The 17620-nt window shown below is 37.0% G+C and overlaps 1 protein-coding gene across 5 annotated transcripts in view; it reads left to right on the top strand.

The window, feature by feature from the left end:
• Positions 1 to 17620, top strand: part of SUGCT (succinyl-CoA:glutarate-CoA transferase) — a 320759-nt gene that overhangs the window by 150870 nt on the left and 152269 nt on the right. Inside the window, exon 14 of one of the 5 annotated variants that reach the window (XM_058832255.1) lies at positions 11361 to 12071. The exons of the other annotated variants lie outside the window; for them this stretch is intronic. Coding sequence (XP_058688238.1) covers positions 11361 to 11411 — 51 coding nt within the window. The 3' untranslated portion in view covers positions 11412 to 12071. Of the gene's footprint in view, positions 1 to 11360; positions 12072 to 17620 lie in introns of those variants that run through there. 5 annotated transcript variants of the gene reach the window in all.

Genomic DNA, 17620 nt, shown 5'->3' with positions numbered 1-17620 from the left:
GACCCAAAGTCTTCATAGACAGCAAGCTGAACGAGAGTCAGCAGTGTGCCTTTGTGAGAAGTACTAATTCCTTGTTGCACTAAATAGGTAAATCATAGCACCAGAAGTGCATGTTGACATGGTAACAGGCAATGGGTGCAAGTTGCAGCAAAGAAAATTCTGATTAGATATAAGGAAGAAAAGTTTTGCAGTGGTTTTAGTTAGGTTTTAGATCAGATATGCTGTGAAATCATCATCCTTAGAGACAGTCAATACGTGCCTGAACAGCCTCTGCTTTACAGGGAAATTGGACCAGAAGGCTACCAGAGGTCTGCGATGATCTACTAATGATGTATTTAAAATATGATTGCATTCATTGTTTCAAAGACACAAGTATTGGCCTCTGAGTAGGCATGAAAGCTAAATTGTATGACTATGCAAACATTTCTTAATAGAGGATTGTTAGAGTGCAAGCAACAGTTAAAGTGGAGAAGTTAATATGTCAATATTTCAGTAATTTAGAGGCATATTCAAGCTGAAATTTCAGCAGGTCTGCTTTTATTTTTTTCTTTTTACTGGTACCATTTCTGCCTTTTTCTGCACTGAATGAATTTTTTACACTAAGAAATTGGATCAGTTTTCCAGCACCTGCAGAACAAGGAGAAAGATTTCCCTGCTGAAGAGATATATTTCTGAATAAGCTGGGGTTTTTTTTAAGTCTGAAGAAAAGAAACGAAAAAGAAAAAAAGGAAAATAGAAGTGATTTTTAGGGTCCACTCTATTAGGAAATAAAGTTAAAGGGGAAAAAAAAAAAGGTGCATAAACCAGACGGTTTTATTCAAAGCATCCAGAGCTGATAAGGGAAAAAAATGGAGATACAACACACAGGCTGCAAATGCAGTTCTCATGATTTAAATCTGGAAGGCTGTACAGTACATCTGTTTAACATCTTGCAATTTCAAGAACTGTGCCTTGAAAACCTTCTGTCACAGTGACACATGAAATAAAAGGTTATGTTATGACTTTCAGATGCAAACCTGTAAAAGCTTAATCTAACAGCATATCGTCTTTTATTAACCCATTGCTGCTGCTCACCTATAGTTCTCTTTTGCCAGTGATGTTGGGAGAGATTCTACTGTATAATAAATGTCAACTCGGTAACAATAATTTTGTAATTGCATTAAATTACTTATTTGTTGTATGCAAATGAAAAATTTACATCTCTGTATATTTCCTCATCTGTTTCCTCTATTGCTCTTATTTTTCAGCTTTTTTTTTTTTTTATTAAAGAAATGGAACAGATTATTCTATTTCTGTCATAACCTTTGAGAACAATTAGAGTGGCTCAGAATAATTTCAACAGTTTCAAGATTTGTGATGCCATAAGGGATAAAATACTAGAGTGGCTTAAAGATAGGATTCTTTTTTCAGAGCTTTGATTTTAAGGCTATGAAGTTAAAATAAGAGTAGAATGGTTGCTTGCTCATTAATTTTTGGTATTTCTGCATCTCAGAATTTGAAAAATTATCAACCTTTGCTCACAGGAAGAAAGTATTGCCTAAAAGTGGTGCTGTCAAAATCTTGACAAAGCTGTGCTAGGTGGTGTTTATCAGGCTAGGCTGAAGTTTGCTTAACTATAGAAAATGTGATTAGCACATGAGGGGTTCTTCAGTGTTCTACACAGCAATTACCCAGGAGCTGGAGGAGTGTTATGATACCTTTACTGGAAAAATTCTTTTATCCTATTAAAATGGAATCTGGAGCAAATTGCTCTGGCTTGCCCATTCCTGGCATATTAGTACCAATATTGCACGTTGAGTCAAAGAGAAATGAGGGGCTTTATCCCCCAGAAATGCTTCATACCTTTCCAGATCAGATTGTATAGATTTTCATCTAAACATAATGATTGAAGTCTGGTGGTTCCAAGAGATTGAAGTCTGGAGGTTGATCATAATGTTTGTCAGTTCTGTGTTTTTTCAGAGTGACCTTGGTTAAATTATTCAGCTAGGTAGTGCTGTGTTTTCCATACTTACAAAATATGGAGAGTAATATTTACCTTGCTGAAACATGCTTTACTCGCTGTCTGCCAAACACTTTAGAGGTCTTTGGCTGAAATCTCAATGAGTGCTGCTATTTAATATGTTGAAGTGTGATTTGTTGGTTTTCTTTACAAGGCACAGATGGTCCCCAAGAAACAATGGTGATTTCTTTACCTCAAGGAGCTGATGCCATGCACACAGCAGAAACATCACAACAGTGAGCTATGCTGTATGACCTACAGTGAGTGGGTGTGTGAAAGAGAGGGAGATAGCATTTCCTTCATAGACATACACACCCTCTGACCCAGACTAGGGAAGAATCTGCTTTGCAGAAGGTTTGCTTCAAGGGATTTTCCACATGTATTTTATTATGTTAAAGCTGATAGTGGTGACAAGTTGCACATTAAGTAACTGTTTCTTCAAAAATGTCCTGTTTATATTCTCTTTAGGAAAAGTGATGTAATACTGAGTTTCTCGGATAAACAAAGTCATTTGGTTATAGAGTATGTTACTATTGCCTATGAACCTTGCTCTCATCTGCCCCATACCTATTCATTTTAGGCCTCTGGCTTTGTACGATGATTACTTGCATGTTTAAAGACAAATGTATTCATATTCACTAAGTTAGTAGCCAGTGGTTTTCACCAGGGAAATAAGTTTAGTATGCTGTTAGTAATTTGGTTTCAAAAATATCGGCAAGGACTTCAACATAAGAGTCAGTGAAACATGTGGTCCTAATCATGCCCTTAAGAAGGAGACATGGTCTATTTTCCATTAGCAATGGTGCTTACAGCAAATGAATAAATATAGAATGAAATTTACACATGTATCAAAACTTTAGTGTGTGTGCATGCATTCAAACATGCATGTGCATATGTATGCTTAGCTGTACTCCCAGTAAGTGTAAAATGATGACTGCTGTAACAGAGCCAGCCTTGGAGAACAAGTTGGTTGGTAGATGAATTGGAAAATACAGCTGTTTACAAATTAATTTCCCCCCGTTTCCCCAGCAAAGTTTTTGAAGCAAAGTTCAAAACACACATTTGCATCATGTAACTGGCGTCAAAGAGCTACAGTAAAATTCCTTGTAGGGGTGTTGGTCTTTTAATATAGCCCTTACTCAGGGTTCATAATGACAGAATTGCAGCCCTCACCCCTTGCAATATGCTGTTGCAGTACACAGAGACCAGCTTTATCTAGACTGGTCATATAGGCACTGAGAAATGGATGTAGAGAGTACTGCCATACTTGGTAGGTGTTTTATCCCATTGAATCATGAGGGCACCAAGAGTCTTTCTGTTGATGCCTTACCCACTTCCCTCTTAGAAGAATTTCTATAAGAGGGTATATTGACTGGCAGAAATTAAGTCCTTTTTCTCCTTTGCCTTCTTGCAACCTTCCTACTGCTGTGCCTGAAGCATCCCAATGGCAGAGCAGCAAAGCAGAGCCCTCTTCTGCATTCCTCATTATTAGATTCCTGTGGGACCTTGGAGCTGGGGCCTGGATATTATTTCCACTTTCTCTGGTTTTAGCTAACTTTGTCATTCTTGACTCTCTATCATGTACAAGATAAAAACCAAGGGAGAAAGCAGTGCTTGGTTCTGCCTTGATCATATTTTCAGTAGATCAGGTGTGAAACAGAATGTGAACTACAACTTTTTAAATGAAGAATTCTGCCTCAGCTTTTCCCCTGAATTTGTTTCTGAGGTAGCCTATTCAAAGATGACTGTTTAATAACATTCCCCTCCTGATGCTGCCATAAGCAGCATCTTACCTACAGATGTACATATAGATTAGGATGAGAAAAGCCTATGAAAGGAGACAGCACACCATCATTTTCTTCTAGGCTTGGTAATGTCTGTGTTGTTACATCAACACAGTGTCTTGGTCATTGCTTTGTTTTTAAATTGGTATATATCACTACATATGATCTTATTATGATCTAATTACTAAGTGGGCACTGTCTGAATATTATATTTCAAAGATAAGAGTTCACACTGATGAATGCTAAAATTTTTTTCACAGAATTTTGGAAATTTTTGAATAAAGGGAGTTTACTTTCTTTCTCAAGCACTGAAGCTGCTTCATATTTGACTAAAAGTAAGTCCATTAAATGGGTTTGCTTATAGTTTAATTTATTATTATCGTACGTATTGGTTTTTTTGGTGGTTGGAATAAAGAGACAAATAACAAACTTGTTCTTTTTTAAAAATTTTATTAAGAAATGCAAGTTAACTAAACTTAAATTATGGTTTTAAAGAAGACATAAATTTTTCAGGCACCAGTGTGGATTTTTGTCATTTTCTCTTCTCTTGTGAGCTTTTCATTGGAGATTTAATGACATGCTGAATCTGGCATCCTTGGAACAGGCAGCTCCAAGGCTGCCATATAAAAAAAAAAAAATTAGGGTCCACTGCTTATGTTGTGACTCCCCATTTAAATTAGCTTTTGGCACAGATTCCAAGTCATGAAATGGGCCTTGTTTTGCTGTGGCCTTTTCCCTTTCCTTCACATGCACTATATTTTGTCTAAAGGGTAACTCAAGAATTTTTTCACTTTGAACTTGATACTTGTGAATCTTCATTGCTGCTGTGTAGTGCATTTTAAATGTGAAAGGTGTTGCTCTGACAATAGATCCTTACATTGGTGGCATATATAATACAGTCCCACAGCTGTCAACTCAATGTTTACCCACTCGTTAATACTTGGGTTTCAGCTTTGAGGAAGCAATTTCAAAGTATGCCAGTTCCATCTTGAATTAAACAAATTGTAGAGGCACCATACACCCTGGTCAGGTACTCTTTTTGCCTGAGATAATTTAAAGATAGGATATGTTTAACTGCACTGGGAACTTCACTGTGGACATTCCCTCTCTGTCACATTTTGGGTGTTGAAGTCATTGGTACCTTAGACATTGTCTAATTTCTGTTACATTTATGTGAAGTCCTGCATCCTGTCACTTTTGGCATTGGTTGCAGATTATCAAGATAAATCTCCCCTGTTTCTTCTGACACTTGTTGTATTGTCATCACTGATGCCCAGTCTTGTGTGTTATTCATGCTCATGTTTTTAGATGAGGGAGGACATTAATTCATAAAAGTAAATGTGTTCATATAAGCTTCACTCAAGTCAACATTTTCCATTTAAGAAAACTGCTTGGGTGAGTCCATAACTTCAACAGGACTTTCGGCATGTACTTGAAATACTTAAACATTTAACTGGAGAAGGATGGACTAATTTTTTCCTGAATCAGAGCCATAATTTCTGAAGTGTCAGTTACACAACCTATTGCAGAATATGCTTTGACAGATGGATCTAAGTAATGTGAAAGCCATAGAAAGGCATTTTTGTGGGGAAGTTGTTACTTCTTCTTATATTTCATTTTTTTCCCCCATGTTCATCCTGGGAACAGCAATTACTACTGCTTACTTTTTATATATTTATTATGTGTACATATATATGAGTGTTTATATATGTCTACATATCTCTGTATATATATGAACATAAATTTCTCTATTTGCCTTTTGTTGTTAGGACTTGATAGGTGCTATAGCAGAATTTCTTTCCTTTGCTGCTGAGTATAAGAATATACAATGTTAATTGTTAATGTGTTAATGAAGCTATGATAATTTCTTTAAAAAATTGATTGCTATTGTGTCACCTTTCCAAGAAGAGTAAGACTTGATGTAGAAGCCTTACATGTTCTCCTACACAGCTGAATGTTGCTTCTAGTGTCTCATTTGAGTATCTGTCCAAGGTTATACTATCCCTCTCTGGACAAACTGGAGAAAAGGATCAATAAAAAGTTAAGGTGTACAGGAGGAAACATGAACTGTTATAAGTCCCAAGTGCTTGGTTAAAAATACCTCATCATATACATTTGTCCCTGAAGTTTAGAAGAATCAGGTGGTAGATAGTCTGTGGAAGAGCAAAAAGTGTTCATCTAAATGAGTTAAAGTAGTTCAAAGGCATCTGAAAGAGGCTGAGTACTTCACTTTCAGAGATAAGCTTCAGAGGGAAAGATGATGGTTTTATTAGATGATCTAATAAAATTAGTTTGAGGAAAATACACTGGCAGTCCCTGCTAAAGTCAGTAAGAGCTGACAGCATCCTGTTTTTCAAATTAGACCACAGTGTTGCAGATTAAAAGACAGACATGTTCAGACAAAAGATGCTTTGGGGCAAATGCTCCCTGTGGACAATGTGTTGCCCTTAAGATCCTTGCTACTGGAATAAAAAATTTAAAAAGAGAGAAATGCTTATAGTAAAGTATAATACTCTTGTAATAGGACATGTTTTATCTACAGTTCCAAAAGTTGCAGCTCCCTCCACCATTTTTCTGCTCTTGACATACAGACAGTAAGAAATATTTCAATTTTCTTTGCCTAGTTGGTATTCAGATTACAGTTATTAAAGAGCAATTATGAAAGATAAGGGAATTGCTGATGCTGGTCAGTGCCATTGGATAACACTTACTGCATGGGAAGTGCAGTTGTCCCAGCTGGTGGTGAGAGCAGAATGGGTGCTTGTACTCAGCATCTCACTTTCCCCGCTGAGGAGTTTGACACTGTTTTCTTGTATCTTGAAAGGGATGTACAAAAGTCACTAAAAGAAGGAAAAATTACTTTGTACTGCAACTGTGTCACTCTTAAATTTAAGAGCACCTTCTTCTTGGTCATGGTTGTGAACTCAGAAAACAAAGTTTTAAAGCTTCCAAGATGAAGTTATATCGAGAAGTCATACAGTTATTGCTAAGTAACCAAAAATATGGGCAGTTACTGTAGACAATTTCAAGGACAAAGTTGAAAGTACGTAGTTTACTAACTTTTCTAGTGATCAAATATTTTAGTTTCCCACTTGACTGTTTTTATATCTATGTTTTATAAGTATATACATTAAAATTAAATAATCAACTCTATAATTTATCCATTCCTTAGAATTTCTTATAAGTGGATCTCAAAGCTTTTTTGCTGAAGAGATTCAGTATCCTGAATCTACTGAAGAGTGTCAGTATCCCTATGTACAGGAAATAAAAGCAGTGGGGCACTGAACTGGCTTTACATCATTTGTATGGTAATTAGAATAAAAAATGGTATCTCTTATGTCATAGTAAAATATTGCATAATTTTTTCTGCAGTTTAAAGATACTGGGAAGGTACAGGATATTTCAAAATTTTTTTTGCTGGTGTGGGTTTTTTGGTTTTGTTTTGTTTTGGTGTGTTTGGATTTTTTTCTACAATGTGACCAGTATTTAAACCAACAAGGATAAACTGCTGTGAACTAGAATTGTGCCAAGTATCACCAATTGATTGTTAATGTAGTAAAACATGGTGATTTCATTTTGGGGTTTCCCATTTATTTTTAAGTTTTCTTGCATCTGAAGCTTGAAGCAAAACAAGAGAGTATAAAAAAATTGGCAGAAAGAGTGATTGGGGAATAAAAATACCCAAGCCTCACTCAACTTTATAGTATACCTTTCTGTTTGATAAAGAAAATGCAAGCACTATGCAAGTGAATCAAAACTATTCAGCAGAGAATTGTGTTCTTGGTTCATGTCATTAAGAAAATGGAGAGTGAGAGTGTGTTGTGACAACTCTGTCAAGCAGTGATTGACTTTGAACTGGTTTTTTACATTTTGTTTTATTCTTTTACTATATTTGAATTCAGACTTTCAAATCTGCTTTCCTATGAAAACCACTTTCTCAAAGAGTGGAGTTGACTGACTAAATCTGGACTGAAATGAGAAACCTCTGCTTGGCTTTTCGCTAATACATCACACAGTGCGGAGATGATGCTCCTGTCCAGCTGGAAGTATTCAGTTCATTGTTCATCCATCGTGATCAGGATGTGTCATGGGGGTTGCCCTGTTTGTTCTATTTTTGCTTTGCTCCTTTTGCCTGCATGGTTTAATAATTTTAAATGCATAAATGATAACCAGGACTTCATCCTAATACATATGTCTGTGCAATGTTTTTATAAGTAACACTCTTTTAGGGGAAAGAGAGGAGAACATACCTCAATTTGAATCATAGTGCAGCTTCCACTGGGTTTGCATCCTGCTCCCTTTTCTTCTCCTGTCTATCTTACTATTTTCCTTTCTTGAGGGGTTTATTTTCCAGCTTAGCCATGCAGACAGATCTTTACTGCATGCTGTGTAGGGGATTGTGGCATCTGAGGGATTAAGCATAAATCTGTTGAGGAATATTATGGGTTCCAATTCAGTTTTGAGTGTGACACACTGTTTGACATTAGGAAATTCACTTAACAGTGCATCCCAAAAGGTAAAAAGGTGTGTTTGTTAACATAAAAAAGAACATACTGAAGTTAATTTATGATGAGATGCTAACTGAAGATGTATCAGTTTAGAAATTTTTGTGTTGTGATGGGAGGAAATGTAAAATAAATGCTGAGCATGATTCTAGGGTTTTCTCACATCAGGTAGCACTGGTAGAATATTCTTAGTCTTCACTGTGTTTTTTCCATGTGTTAACTAACATTATGAACAACCGGAATGCAATAATGTTATTCTTTGTGATGAACAACTTCTGTGAAGTACAGTTTTCTTTTTGAAAAACAGATACAGTACTTCATCTCTGTGTTGTGTTTTTAGAATTTATACTTACATATTTATTCATATATGTATGTAATACTATAGTATAAAATTTCTGCCAGAGAAGAAGATACTAATTTCTTGAAGTGAGCATTTCAAATTCACTAAAAAGTGATTAATTGGTGAGGTGGTTTTTTTAATTATTATTTTTTAATACTTATTTTTGTCTCATTCTCCTTAGTTGTTTTTTTTTTTTTTTCATTTTTATGAACCAAACATTTTTAGGAAATGATTTCTTTTCATTTTATGCAAAAGATAGATCAGAGAGCATGAAATGGTCTTACATAATTTGATTCCAAAATTTATTTCCTCTGCAAAGTACTGATGGGAAAAGAGAAAATTTATAACCAAAGTAAATGAACAATTTCCTCTACAATGAATATCTATGATAAATCCCGGCTTTTGGAAGGTACTCTATGAGATTTTGGTATTAACAGTTTGAACAATGTCCTGCATGTGCTCACTAGCTGGATAAGAGAAAAGAAAGGAAGCAGTGCACAGTTGCATACTGAGTAAGAAAATAGAGGGAAAGAAAGCTGCACAAATTACAAATGTGTGGCTCCTGCCAATTTTTTTGTGAGAGTATAAGTGTATTATTGATCACTAGCACAGATTTGAAACTTAGTTGCCAAATACTGTATAGAATAATTATGTTAGCAAAAGTGCAAATTATTAAATGTTTTTAGTAATTTTTAGACATAGCATAAAAATACTTCAGTGGTAATCTTTTTGACCTTTTACTTTACTAATTGCTTTAAACCTTTAGACTGAGATTTAATGTATTTTCCTTGTGTTTTTGGAAAAGGAGCTTAATATATTGCCCCAGTGTACTTAATTAGTAGCAAATCAGCTTTTGTTATGCTTTGTAATATTACACAGCAATCACTGAAAGAGGAGGGAAATAGTGAGTAAACATGAATAAATAAGGAAGTGATTAGATTATATGAAAATTGTTTAGATTGTGGTGGAAGTTTCTGTAATCTGCTAATAGCAGTAAATGCAGCTTAATTACTAATGCCAAAAAAAGGAGGATGAACACGGAAGGGAGGGAATCTTTCTACTTGTAACCACTTACAATTTTCTAAAAGTTATCCATATGGGTCCACTTGGTCTGGACTTATAGGCGAGTTGGTCTCTAGCCAGATACTCCATCTCCTTGAGCTTGCACCTCTCTATAGAGCTCTAATGTTCCCCTGAAGAGTACATTTTTTTTTTTTTTTAACTCTCTAATTTAGATTTGGCAGTTGAAGCATGATGGCGATTGAATGTTTTGGGAATGAGCAATAAATAAAGCTTTAAAACTTCCATTGTTTTGTCTCTCAGTTGCTGTGCTATGCAGTTGCATAAGCATCCGTAGGCTAATGTAGTGGAAATCAGCTTGAATCGCATCTGCTAAGGTCACATTTTGGTTAAGATTTCTTTCCTTTTTTTTCTCCCCCTCAAAATCTCCAACTATCCTCATCTGTGTCATAAATAGAGAAATATAAAGGAGGAGTGCTTTATTTTATGAGCCAGTGTTCAACAAGGAATTGGTTGAATGAAGAAGGTAGTTGGCTAATTTGAACAACATACTTGTAATGAAACATGATTTCCCCACCCTGTTCCCTCCTCCAAATAAATACCATGTAATCCTCCTCTCTTCCTGCACCATAGTAACCTGTTGCTGGGCCTCTGCCTGTTCAATGTTTGTTATACACGTCAGATGGCTCTTTCAAGCTGTGCAACCCCAATAAACCTCAGAGCTCTATGCATTTTTGCCAAACTCGTCTAACAAGGCAAAAAGCTACTATCTTCTGGAAAACAGGAGGTTATCTGCAAGGTGGTAGTGTGCTCCCCACCCTCCTGTGGTGCTTTGAAGGCAGCAAAGGAGAGCATGTGGGGCTTTTCTTGACTGTATGGAGTAAAGGTAGTTGGGTCACAGACTCACACCCAATAGCCTGGTCCTGATACTGGGATTGTAACAATGACGGGAATTTGCAGAGTACAGAGCCAGGGCTGAGAGAAATCACATGCAGATCACTGTACAGGATGTTGAATTTGTCTGTCTCCATGAAAAATTAGAAATTTTGTGGTTTGTTTTGTCTTCCACTCTCTTGTGCAGTGTAGGTTTTTTAATGTAGATATCCAAAACCTGAAAAATGCTGAAATGACATTAAATCTGCAAAGCAATACACACAAAACAGTGTTCAGCTAAAATAAGATCACAAAACTGGGCACATGCAAAATTACTGATATTCTGCCATGTAATCTCTAAACTGTTTATCAGTATATTCACCTGAAGAAACCCAGAAATATCTGTTAAAATGTAAAATTTAATTTTATCTGATTCAGACTCAAGATCAAAACTGGGAATAACCAGCTTCTATTTTTATTATTTGCTGGAATACTGTAGAGAATGTATTCAACTCCCAAAAGGGGGTTAAGTATTGTTATTTTATTATTATTAAAAGTTTGGATTATGTTAGAAAATGTTTGGATTCTACAAAGTTTGGAAAATCAGACTGGAAATTTCATAATGTACTTTCTTGTAAAGCATCTGACCTTTTCTTCTGATTGTGCTTTAACAACTGTTCTTATAGTATTCTGGGAATGATCTTTCTTGTTTTAGTAGAAGCAGGAAATGCATCTAATTTTGAAGGGGTAATGATTACATTTTTTGAAATTTCAGAAACAGCTCAAATTAAGACGACTGAGATTTTTTTTTTTTAAATTTTTTTTTTTTTTGCTTTCAGGACTGTACTTCATTGGAAAGACAGTTTGGAGTTGGAGCAAATTATGGCTAGCAGGGGAATACAAACTGTCCTGCAATAGAGGGAGGATAGGTTAAATACATGCTACTGCATTCCCTCATGCATTGTGCAGGCAAATGCAGCCTTCATCCTTCCCACTATCTCTCAACAGACAGTACCCAAGGTCAGTGTGTTCTTGATGCTTTGCTGTGTTTCTTCTTCAGCCAGCATCACATGTGCTTTCGTAGTTTGATTGTGGCATGTCTTCTGCTTTTAGCCACTGTGGACCACAGAGTGTTCTGAGCCTCTTGAGGTTAATTATATGTACAGTTACAAATCCTGCTAGAGACTAAAACTGCTTTGAGTTAAAACCTTTGGAATTTTTTTTTCGGACAAAAAAGCCATTGGCAAAAGAAGTGACAGTAAGACTTCTTAAGTGTTTCATTCTAGCGTGCAGTGAGGATGCTTTTATTCTCAAAGGCAGCCATTTTGTGGTTTTCCTTTCAAAGGGACTAAATGGAACAATATAAAGATGTTGTCTCTTTGAAGTAAGTGGAGGGAGCTACTGGTCAGTAACTAGTTTTGGGCATTTTGCCACTTGCTGACCTTATTCCTTAAGCCTTAAATCTTTGATAGCATACCATGCTCCATTTTTGTTCAGAAGAAATTTTAATTTATTTTGCTGCGATGGTACAGATTTGACCAGAATGTGTTGTCACCTATGGGCTTGACACTTGTTTCATTAGCACTACCAGTATCAAATGGGTTGGGTGAAGGCTCCAGCTGTGTCAGTGAAGGACATCTGATCACCTACTTGTCACAAAAATGTGTTTAGTCTTAATTGCTGAAATAGTAGTGGTGAGGTGTAGGGCAGGAAAACAACAGGATTGGTAAGTATGAAACATCAGATATGCTGTCAGGTTGAACTGATATTTACTGTATTTCAAGACTAAAGGAAAATGGTATCCACTGTAATTTTATTGTCTTTGTGCTTGATTATATATTTAAGGAAAGAATACCTCATTCTCCTAATAGTTTCCACTGATTTTATATTATTGTCTCTATGTGGAAGGACCTGTGATAAAACAAGAGACCACCTAATTTTCACTTTGCAGTTTTAAAATTGCCTAGGAAAGATGGATTGATGGATATAGGTGATCACTGTTGAACAGATGAGAAAGAGAAGCCACATTTAAAAGTGATCCAAGGACCCAGAAAAGATCCAGCTTTACTGTCTAAACTCTGTGCAAGTAAATAATAAACTTTTGTTAAAGCCCCAAGGCTGCTAGGTGTCCCACCTCAAGTCAATTGTAAAGACTGAATTGATCTATTTATGCTTTTTTTGTGCCTGAAACTATGTTTCTATATCTGTTGGTCTCTGAAGAGTGAAAAATTTATGAAATAAATTTAGGGATAAAATCTAATCAATATTTTATTCATCACTATTTGCCAAAGAACGGAGTGCTAACGGTGGCCTCAAGTAGCTTTATTTAATGGCACAGCAATACCAAGTGCAGCTTTGTTGGCAGGTGTGATACATACCACAGATCATGCTATGTATGATATTAAAAAGTAGAAAATGTTTTTTAACAAATAAGGGGCTGGCCCTTCATGGTCATCTTAAGCAAGTGGATTTCAGAGGACTTGATTCTGGTTCATATTGTATGCTGTACATATTTTGTGCATGTTGTAAAATATGCTTATACTGTGGTCCAGATTTTTTTTTTTTAAAAAAATCCCTATATCACTCCTATCAATTCATCTCATTAAATATTGATCATCATCCCTATATTATGTAAGCCCTTTTCAGCCTTGACTTCATTCTATTTTTGACAAATTACAATAGGTAATCAGGGTTTGCATGATAGTGCATGATAGTGGGTTAGGAGCTGAGAATGAAATAGCATTCAAAACAAAGAGATTAAAGGGGAGAGTCAGGAGAATGGGGGAGGAGGTGTTCCTTGCAAACTTTGTTGGCTATTTTGTGAGCATATTGAAAATGGCTTCCATGGATATGAGTGGGTCTTAAACCAACATGTACTTCTAGAGGGGAGGTAGATACCATGAAATTTTATCCTAAATTACTTGAGACTCAAGAGTAAGTATGAGGTGACCTGTAAAGCAAAAAGTTTCAGTCTTATTTCTTTAAAGTGCTATGCTGTTGCCAGTTAACCAGATTTCTGCTGTTGGAAATTACAGCTGTTCTATTACTTCTGCAGCTGAAATTTGTTTACTGTAATCATAGTTTCAGTTAAATTGAGATTTCTTTTTGATAATATTAATGCATAAAGGCAAATATTTTCCTTATTTTTGAAATAATAAAAAAAATAATTCTTAATTTTCCTTCCTGCCCCTTGTGTCCTGGAGGCAGGAGCTAAAGAACTTAAAAATCTTTTATTTTAGTAGCAGAGAGACGGAACTTTGTTTACCTGCTTTTTTTAAAAGTTAATTTTGCAGGCATTATGGCTATATCCGCAAACTGTTCAACTGTTTGCCTTTTCAGAATGTGATTATTGCTCATAAAAGTAGTTTTAATTGAATACTTATGTCATGAATGGCTTGTAGCATGCTTAAAACTACATGCCTCTATTTATATGACTATAGTTTATTTTTTAGAGCTCCCTGTGTAACAATACTGGGAAATTACTAAAGGATTTTTGCTATTCAGCTGGGTGATTTTAAAAGATATTGCTGTTAGACTGGACTATTGGCATCGTTTCTTAGGAATAAAAAGTTAAGAAAATTATCCCTTCCCCCTTTCAAACAAAGCCTCATCTAAAAAGGTCACAAAAGGAAACATGCAATTCAAATAATCTCCTTGCTGTATCTGAGATTAACTTGGACACAGATGGTTCAATTTATAGTTTGATCTGGCATAATATATACATTTAACAAAATCCTGATTTGTATTGCTTCTATAAACACTAACGTCCGATAAAGGCATGATGGCTTTTCTGCCATCAACTTGAATCAGAAACCTCTGAGCCAGTGCTTAGAAAGCAGGAGTCTGACATTGGGAGACCTAAGTTAACTCTTTTAGCCTTTGGCTGCAGCTTTTCTTAGCCTTATCCCTGACTTTCAAAAGGCAAATTCATTTGTGGTTTTCTCAGTTTAAGCTGTTGTAGATAATTATTAGGCTTTGTTCTTGCTGCATTTGAAGATGAAATTATTCAGTACTGTTCATTACAGCTCATTTCCAGGCCACACTGTAGACATTAAATTTCTGAGATGCTATCTGAGAAATCACTAACATTGTTCATATACCAAAACTAAAATGTTTACCCCTCTCTGCTGTTTGCTGGGCATTAGCCCACCTGTCTGTAAAAGGAGATGGCTTTTGCATGATCAGGATCTTTATGGAAGCTCATGAACAAGCAATCTTTGTTCTTTGTGGAAAGTTTTCCCTTTATATGCAAATAGCATTATCTAAAATAATTATTTGCTTCCTCACAATCACAAAATTCACTCAGAGTTCAGCTGATTTTTATATTCCATAGGTGACATTTCCTCACTTCTTATCTTGTATTTCCTAGAAAATTTTGATCACAAAATATGATATTAGCTTTACTTTGAAAATAATAAGTGTATACTTTATTATTTTCAGCCAATTATCCTAAAGAAGTGGGGCACAATAAACAGAATACCTGACAGACATTCAGTGAATTCTTAGAATGTGGAGGATCATTGCAATGTCTTGAATTTATCTTCATATTTTAGCTGGCACTGGTAATAAGGAGGTAAATAGTGTTGTACAAAGTTTTTATAAGTTTATATGCTTGTCTGTAAACCGACTTCCGTTATTTCCAAAGCTGGAGGATTTAATTTTGCAAGCTTCTTAGTAGTCTTTGTAGGTCAGTTCACCTTGGTAGTTAATACATGGGTAGTAAGTGAAGAATTGTTCTTATATTCCCTTAGCTAGGATATGACCATGGCATTTATGAAAATTTAAACAACAGTCATAGCTCTGAAGGAAAATGAAGGAAACAACAAATGAGTAAGTAATGAAAGAATTATCATGGACTTAACTCAAAGATTAAAAGCTTGAATCTGGAAGTGACAGATTCATGGAGTGATATAATACCATGCTTGCTTAAATATACTTTGGGAGGGGGCAGGGTGGGGAGTAAAAGAAAGAAAAACATTTTCCATGCTTGGCAAAATGTAGAAGTACTACTTTTAGTGGTACTCCATTACATTTCTATGAAGCTTGCTTGAAAGGCAAAACTAAAGGTAAAAAGTCCCACAAATTACTCCTGTATTGATAAGGCATGAGTTCAGTGAGATTAACCCAGCTGGTTGTAACATGGTGCTTATCACACTAAGGTTGTGTTCTGTGGGTTCCATCCCTGTATTGGCCAGTCACTTAACAGCTGGAGACTTGTGGGTCCCTTCAACTAAGAATATTCTGTGATTCTGTGAGTTCACCGCCTGGCCTCCTTTAAAACTCCATTTATACAAGAGCCTTCTGGATTTCCCAGCCTCGCACAGGCAGTGGTAGTGCAGGGAGCAGCCCAGGTTTTGGGCTCAGTTCAAGGTTTTGAAGAAAGGTAGATGTTGGTAGTCTGCTATGTTGTTTGTAGGGCTTGGAATTAGTCCACCTGTTTACCTTCCTTGTCTGTTTGCTCTGCCAAAGTGCAGATCCAGCTGTGGACATGTATAACTGATGTGGTTGGTCCAGGCCCTGCATGTGAAGAGCACAATTAACAGCATGCCTGGAAAGCTGACCATGAAGAGAAAGGACTTTGGAAGCTGAGGCAGGAGAAGGTGATCTAAGAAGTTTCCGGGGAGAATTTTTTTTATTGATAAATTTTGCTGATTTTTCTATGTAGCCTTTGAAAAATGAGGGTGGCCTTATATTTGAAGTCACCTTTTATTTGGGTTGGTATGGTAGTTTTGGCTATATCCATAAGAATGGCCCGAGTCTAGAAGGATAAACCACAATGAGGTGGAGAAGAAAGCATTCAAAATTTGTTTTGGCAGAAATTGGTTAATTAACTCTGTTTAGCCTTACACAAGACCTTAGCTCGGCTAACTTGCTACCTTTGTTAAATATGTAGCTTCCCAGGAGTAAATCTGAATTAAATGTCTTAGTATTGTTTAACTCATTTTTTCATAATGAAAGCACAAAAATTGTGTAATTACAAATATTGGACTGAGGAAATATATGTTTGTATTTTCCCATGAAACTCTCTTTTCCAGAAAGAAGAAAATCTACAAGATAGAATTACAGCTTTTAGGTCCTATATCGAGGGAAATTGAACTGTTTTCTATGTTAGGCCCTATCACAAAACTGGAACGCAGATTCTAACAGCAAAAGCTGAGAGTGATATATTAATGATAATGTTTTATGAATATTAATACAACAAGAACAAGACAAGGACTGTTGGAGGTTAGGATTTTCCTTTTTTTTCCCCCCCCTTTTCTTTCTCTCAGGGAATTTTCTCCCATTTACTGCCTAAGAGATGGGAATGACCAATACTCAGAGACAAAGGATGTGGCTGGGGGAAGGGTGCAGTTGGCTGCCCTCTTAGCTGGGGGGCTTTCTCTTGGGAAGGGCAGAGATGCTGTGAGATTTTGGCTGAGGGGTGACAGGCTGGACTCATCTCCTCCCTCTCCCTCGCTCTCAGGATCAGAGGGGAATGGTCAAGGTGCTGCTGCCACAGGGAGAATTCACTGCCATCAGGGAGTCCAGCCCTTCTTCCTTACAGTGGGTGAGCCTTTGCTTGTAAGAGCAGCCATTGAACTGGGACCTTTTTTTTTTTCCAACACCTGGTCTCACTGGAAAGGACCCTCACCATCTCCTCAGGTGCTCTCCCCTCCTATTCTGAGGGAGCATCTCCCGGCTGTTTGGGGGAGCCCAGCTTCTGCTGTCCAGCCCTGCTCCTTTCTGCCACTGCTTCAGGTTTTTGGCTACACTTTAACCTAACACCCCCTGCCCGCCTGGATATCCCCTGGTTCCTGCTATGGCTGTGAAGTTTCTGCTACATTTTGTTTGCTATCCCGGGGTCTGCTTGCCTCTGCCATTCCAGCCTGTGGCTCTGAGGTTCCTGTTACAGCCCATTTCACCATCTGGAGAAGCACCAAGACCAGCTGCCCCCCATGAGTTTGTGTGTTTGAAGCCCCGCTCTGTCTCTCCCGCCGGCAGCGCGGCCATTGCCCGTGTGGGGAGAGGCGGCCGGGCCCGCGCCACAGCGCCCCCTGCCGGCGCGGGGGAATCATCGCACCCGCCCTGCCTGGCCGGGAGCCACCAGCGCCCCCTGCCG

Source organism: Poecile atricapillus, chromosome 2 (assembly GCF_030490865.1).
Source record: "Poecile atricapillus isolate bPoeAtr1 chromosome 2, bPoeAtr1.hap1, whole genome shotgun sequence".
NCBI lineage: Eukaryota > Metazoa > Chordata > Aves > Passeriformes > Paridae > Poecile > Poecile atricapillus.
The sequence above is the reverse complement of the archived record's forward strand: the minus strand, read 5'-3'. Positions and strand labels throughout refer to the sequence as shown.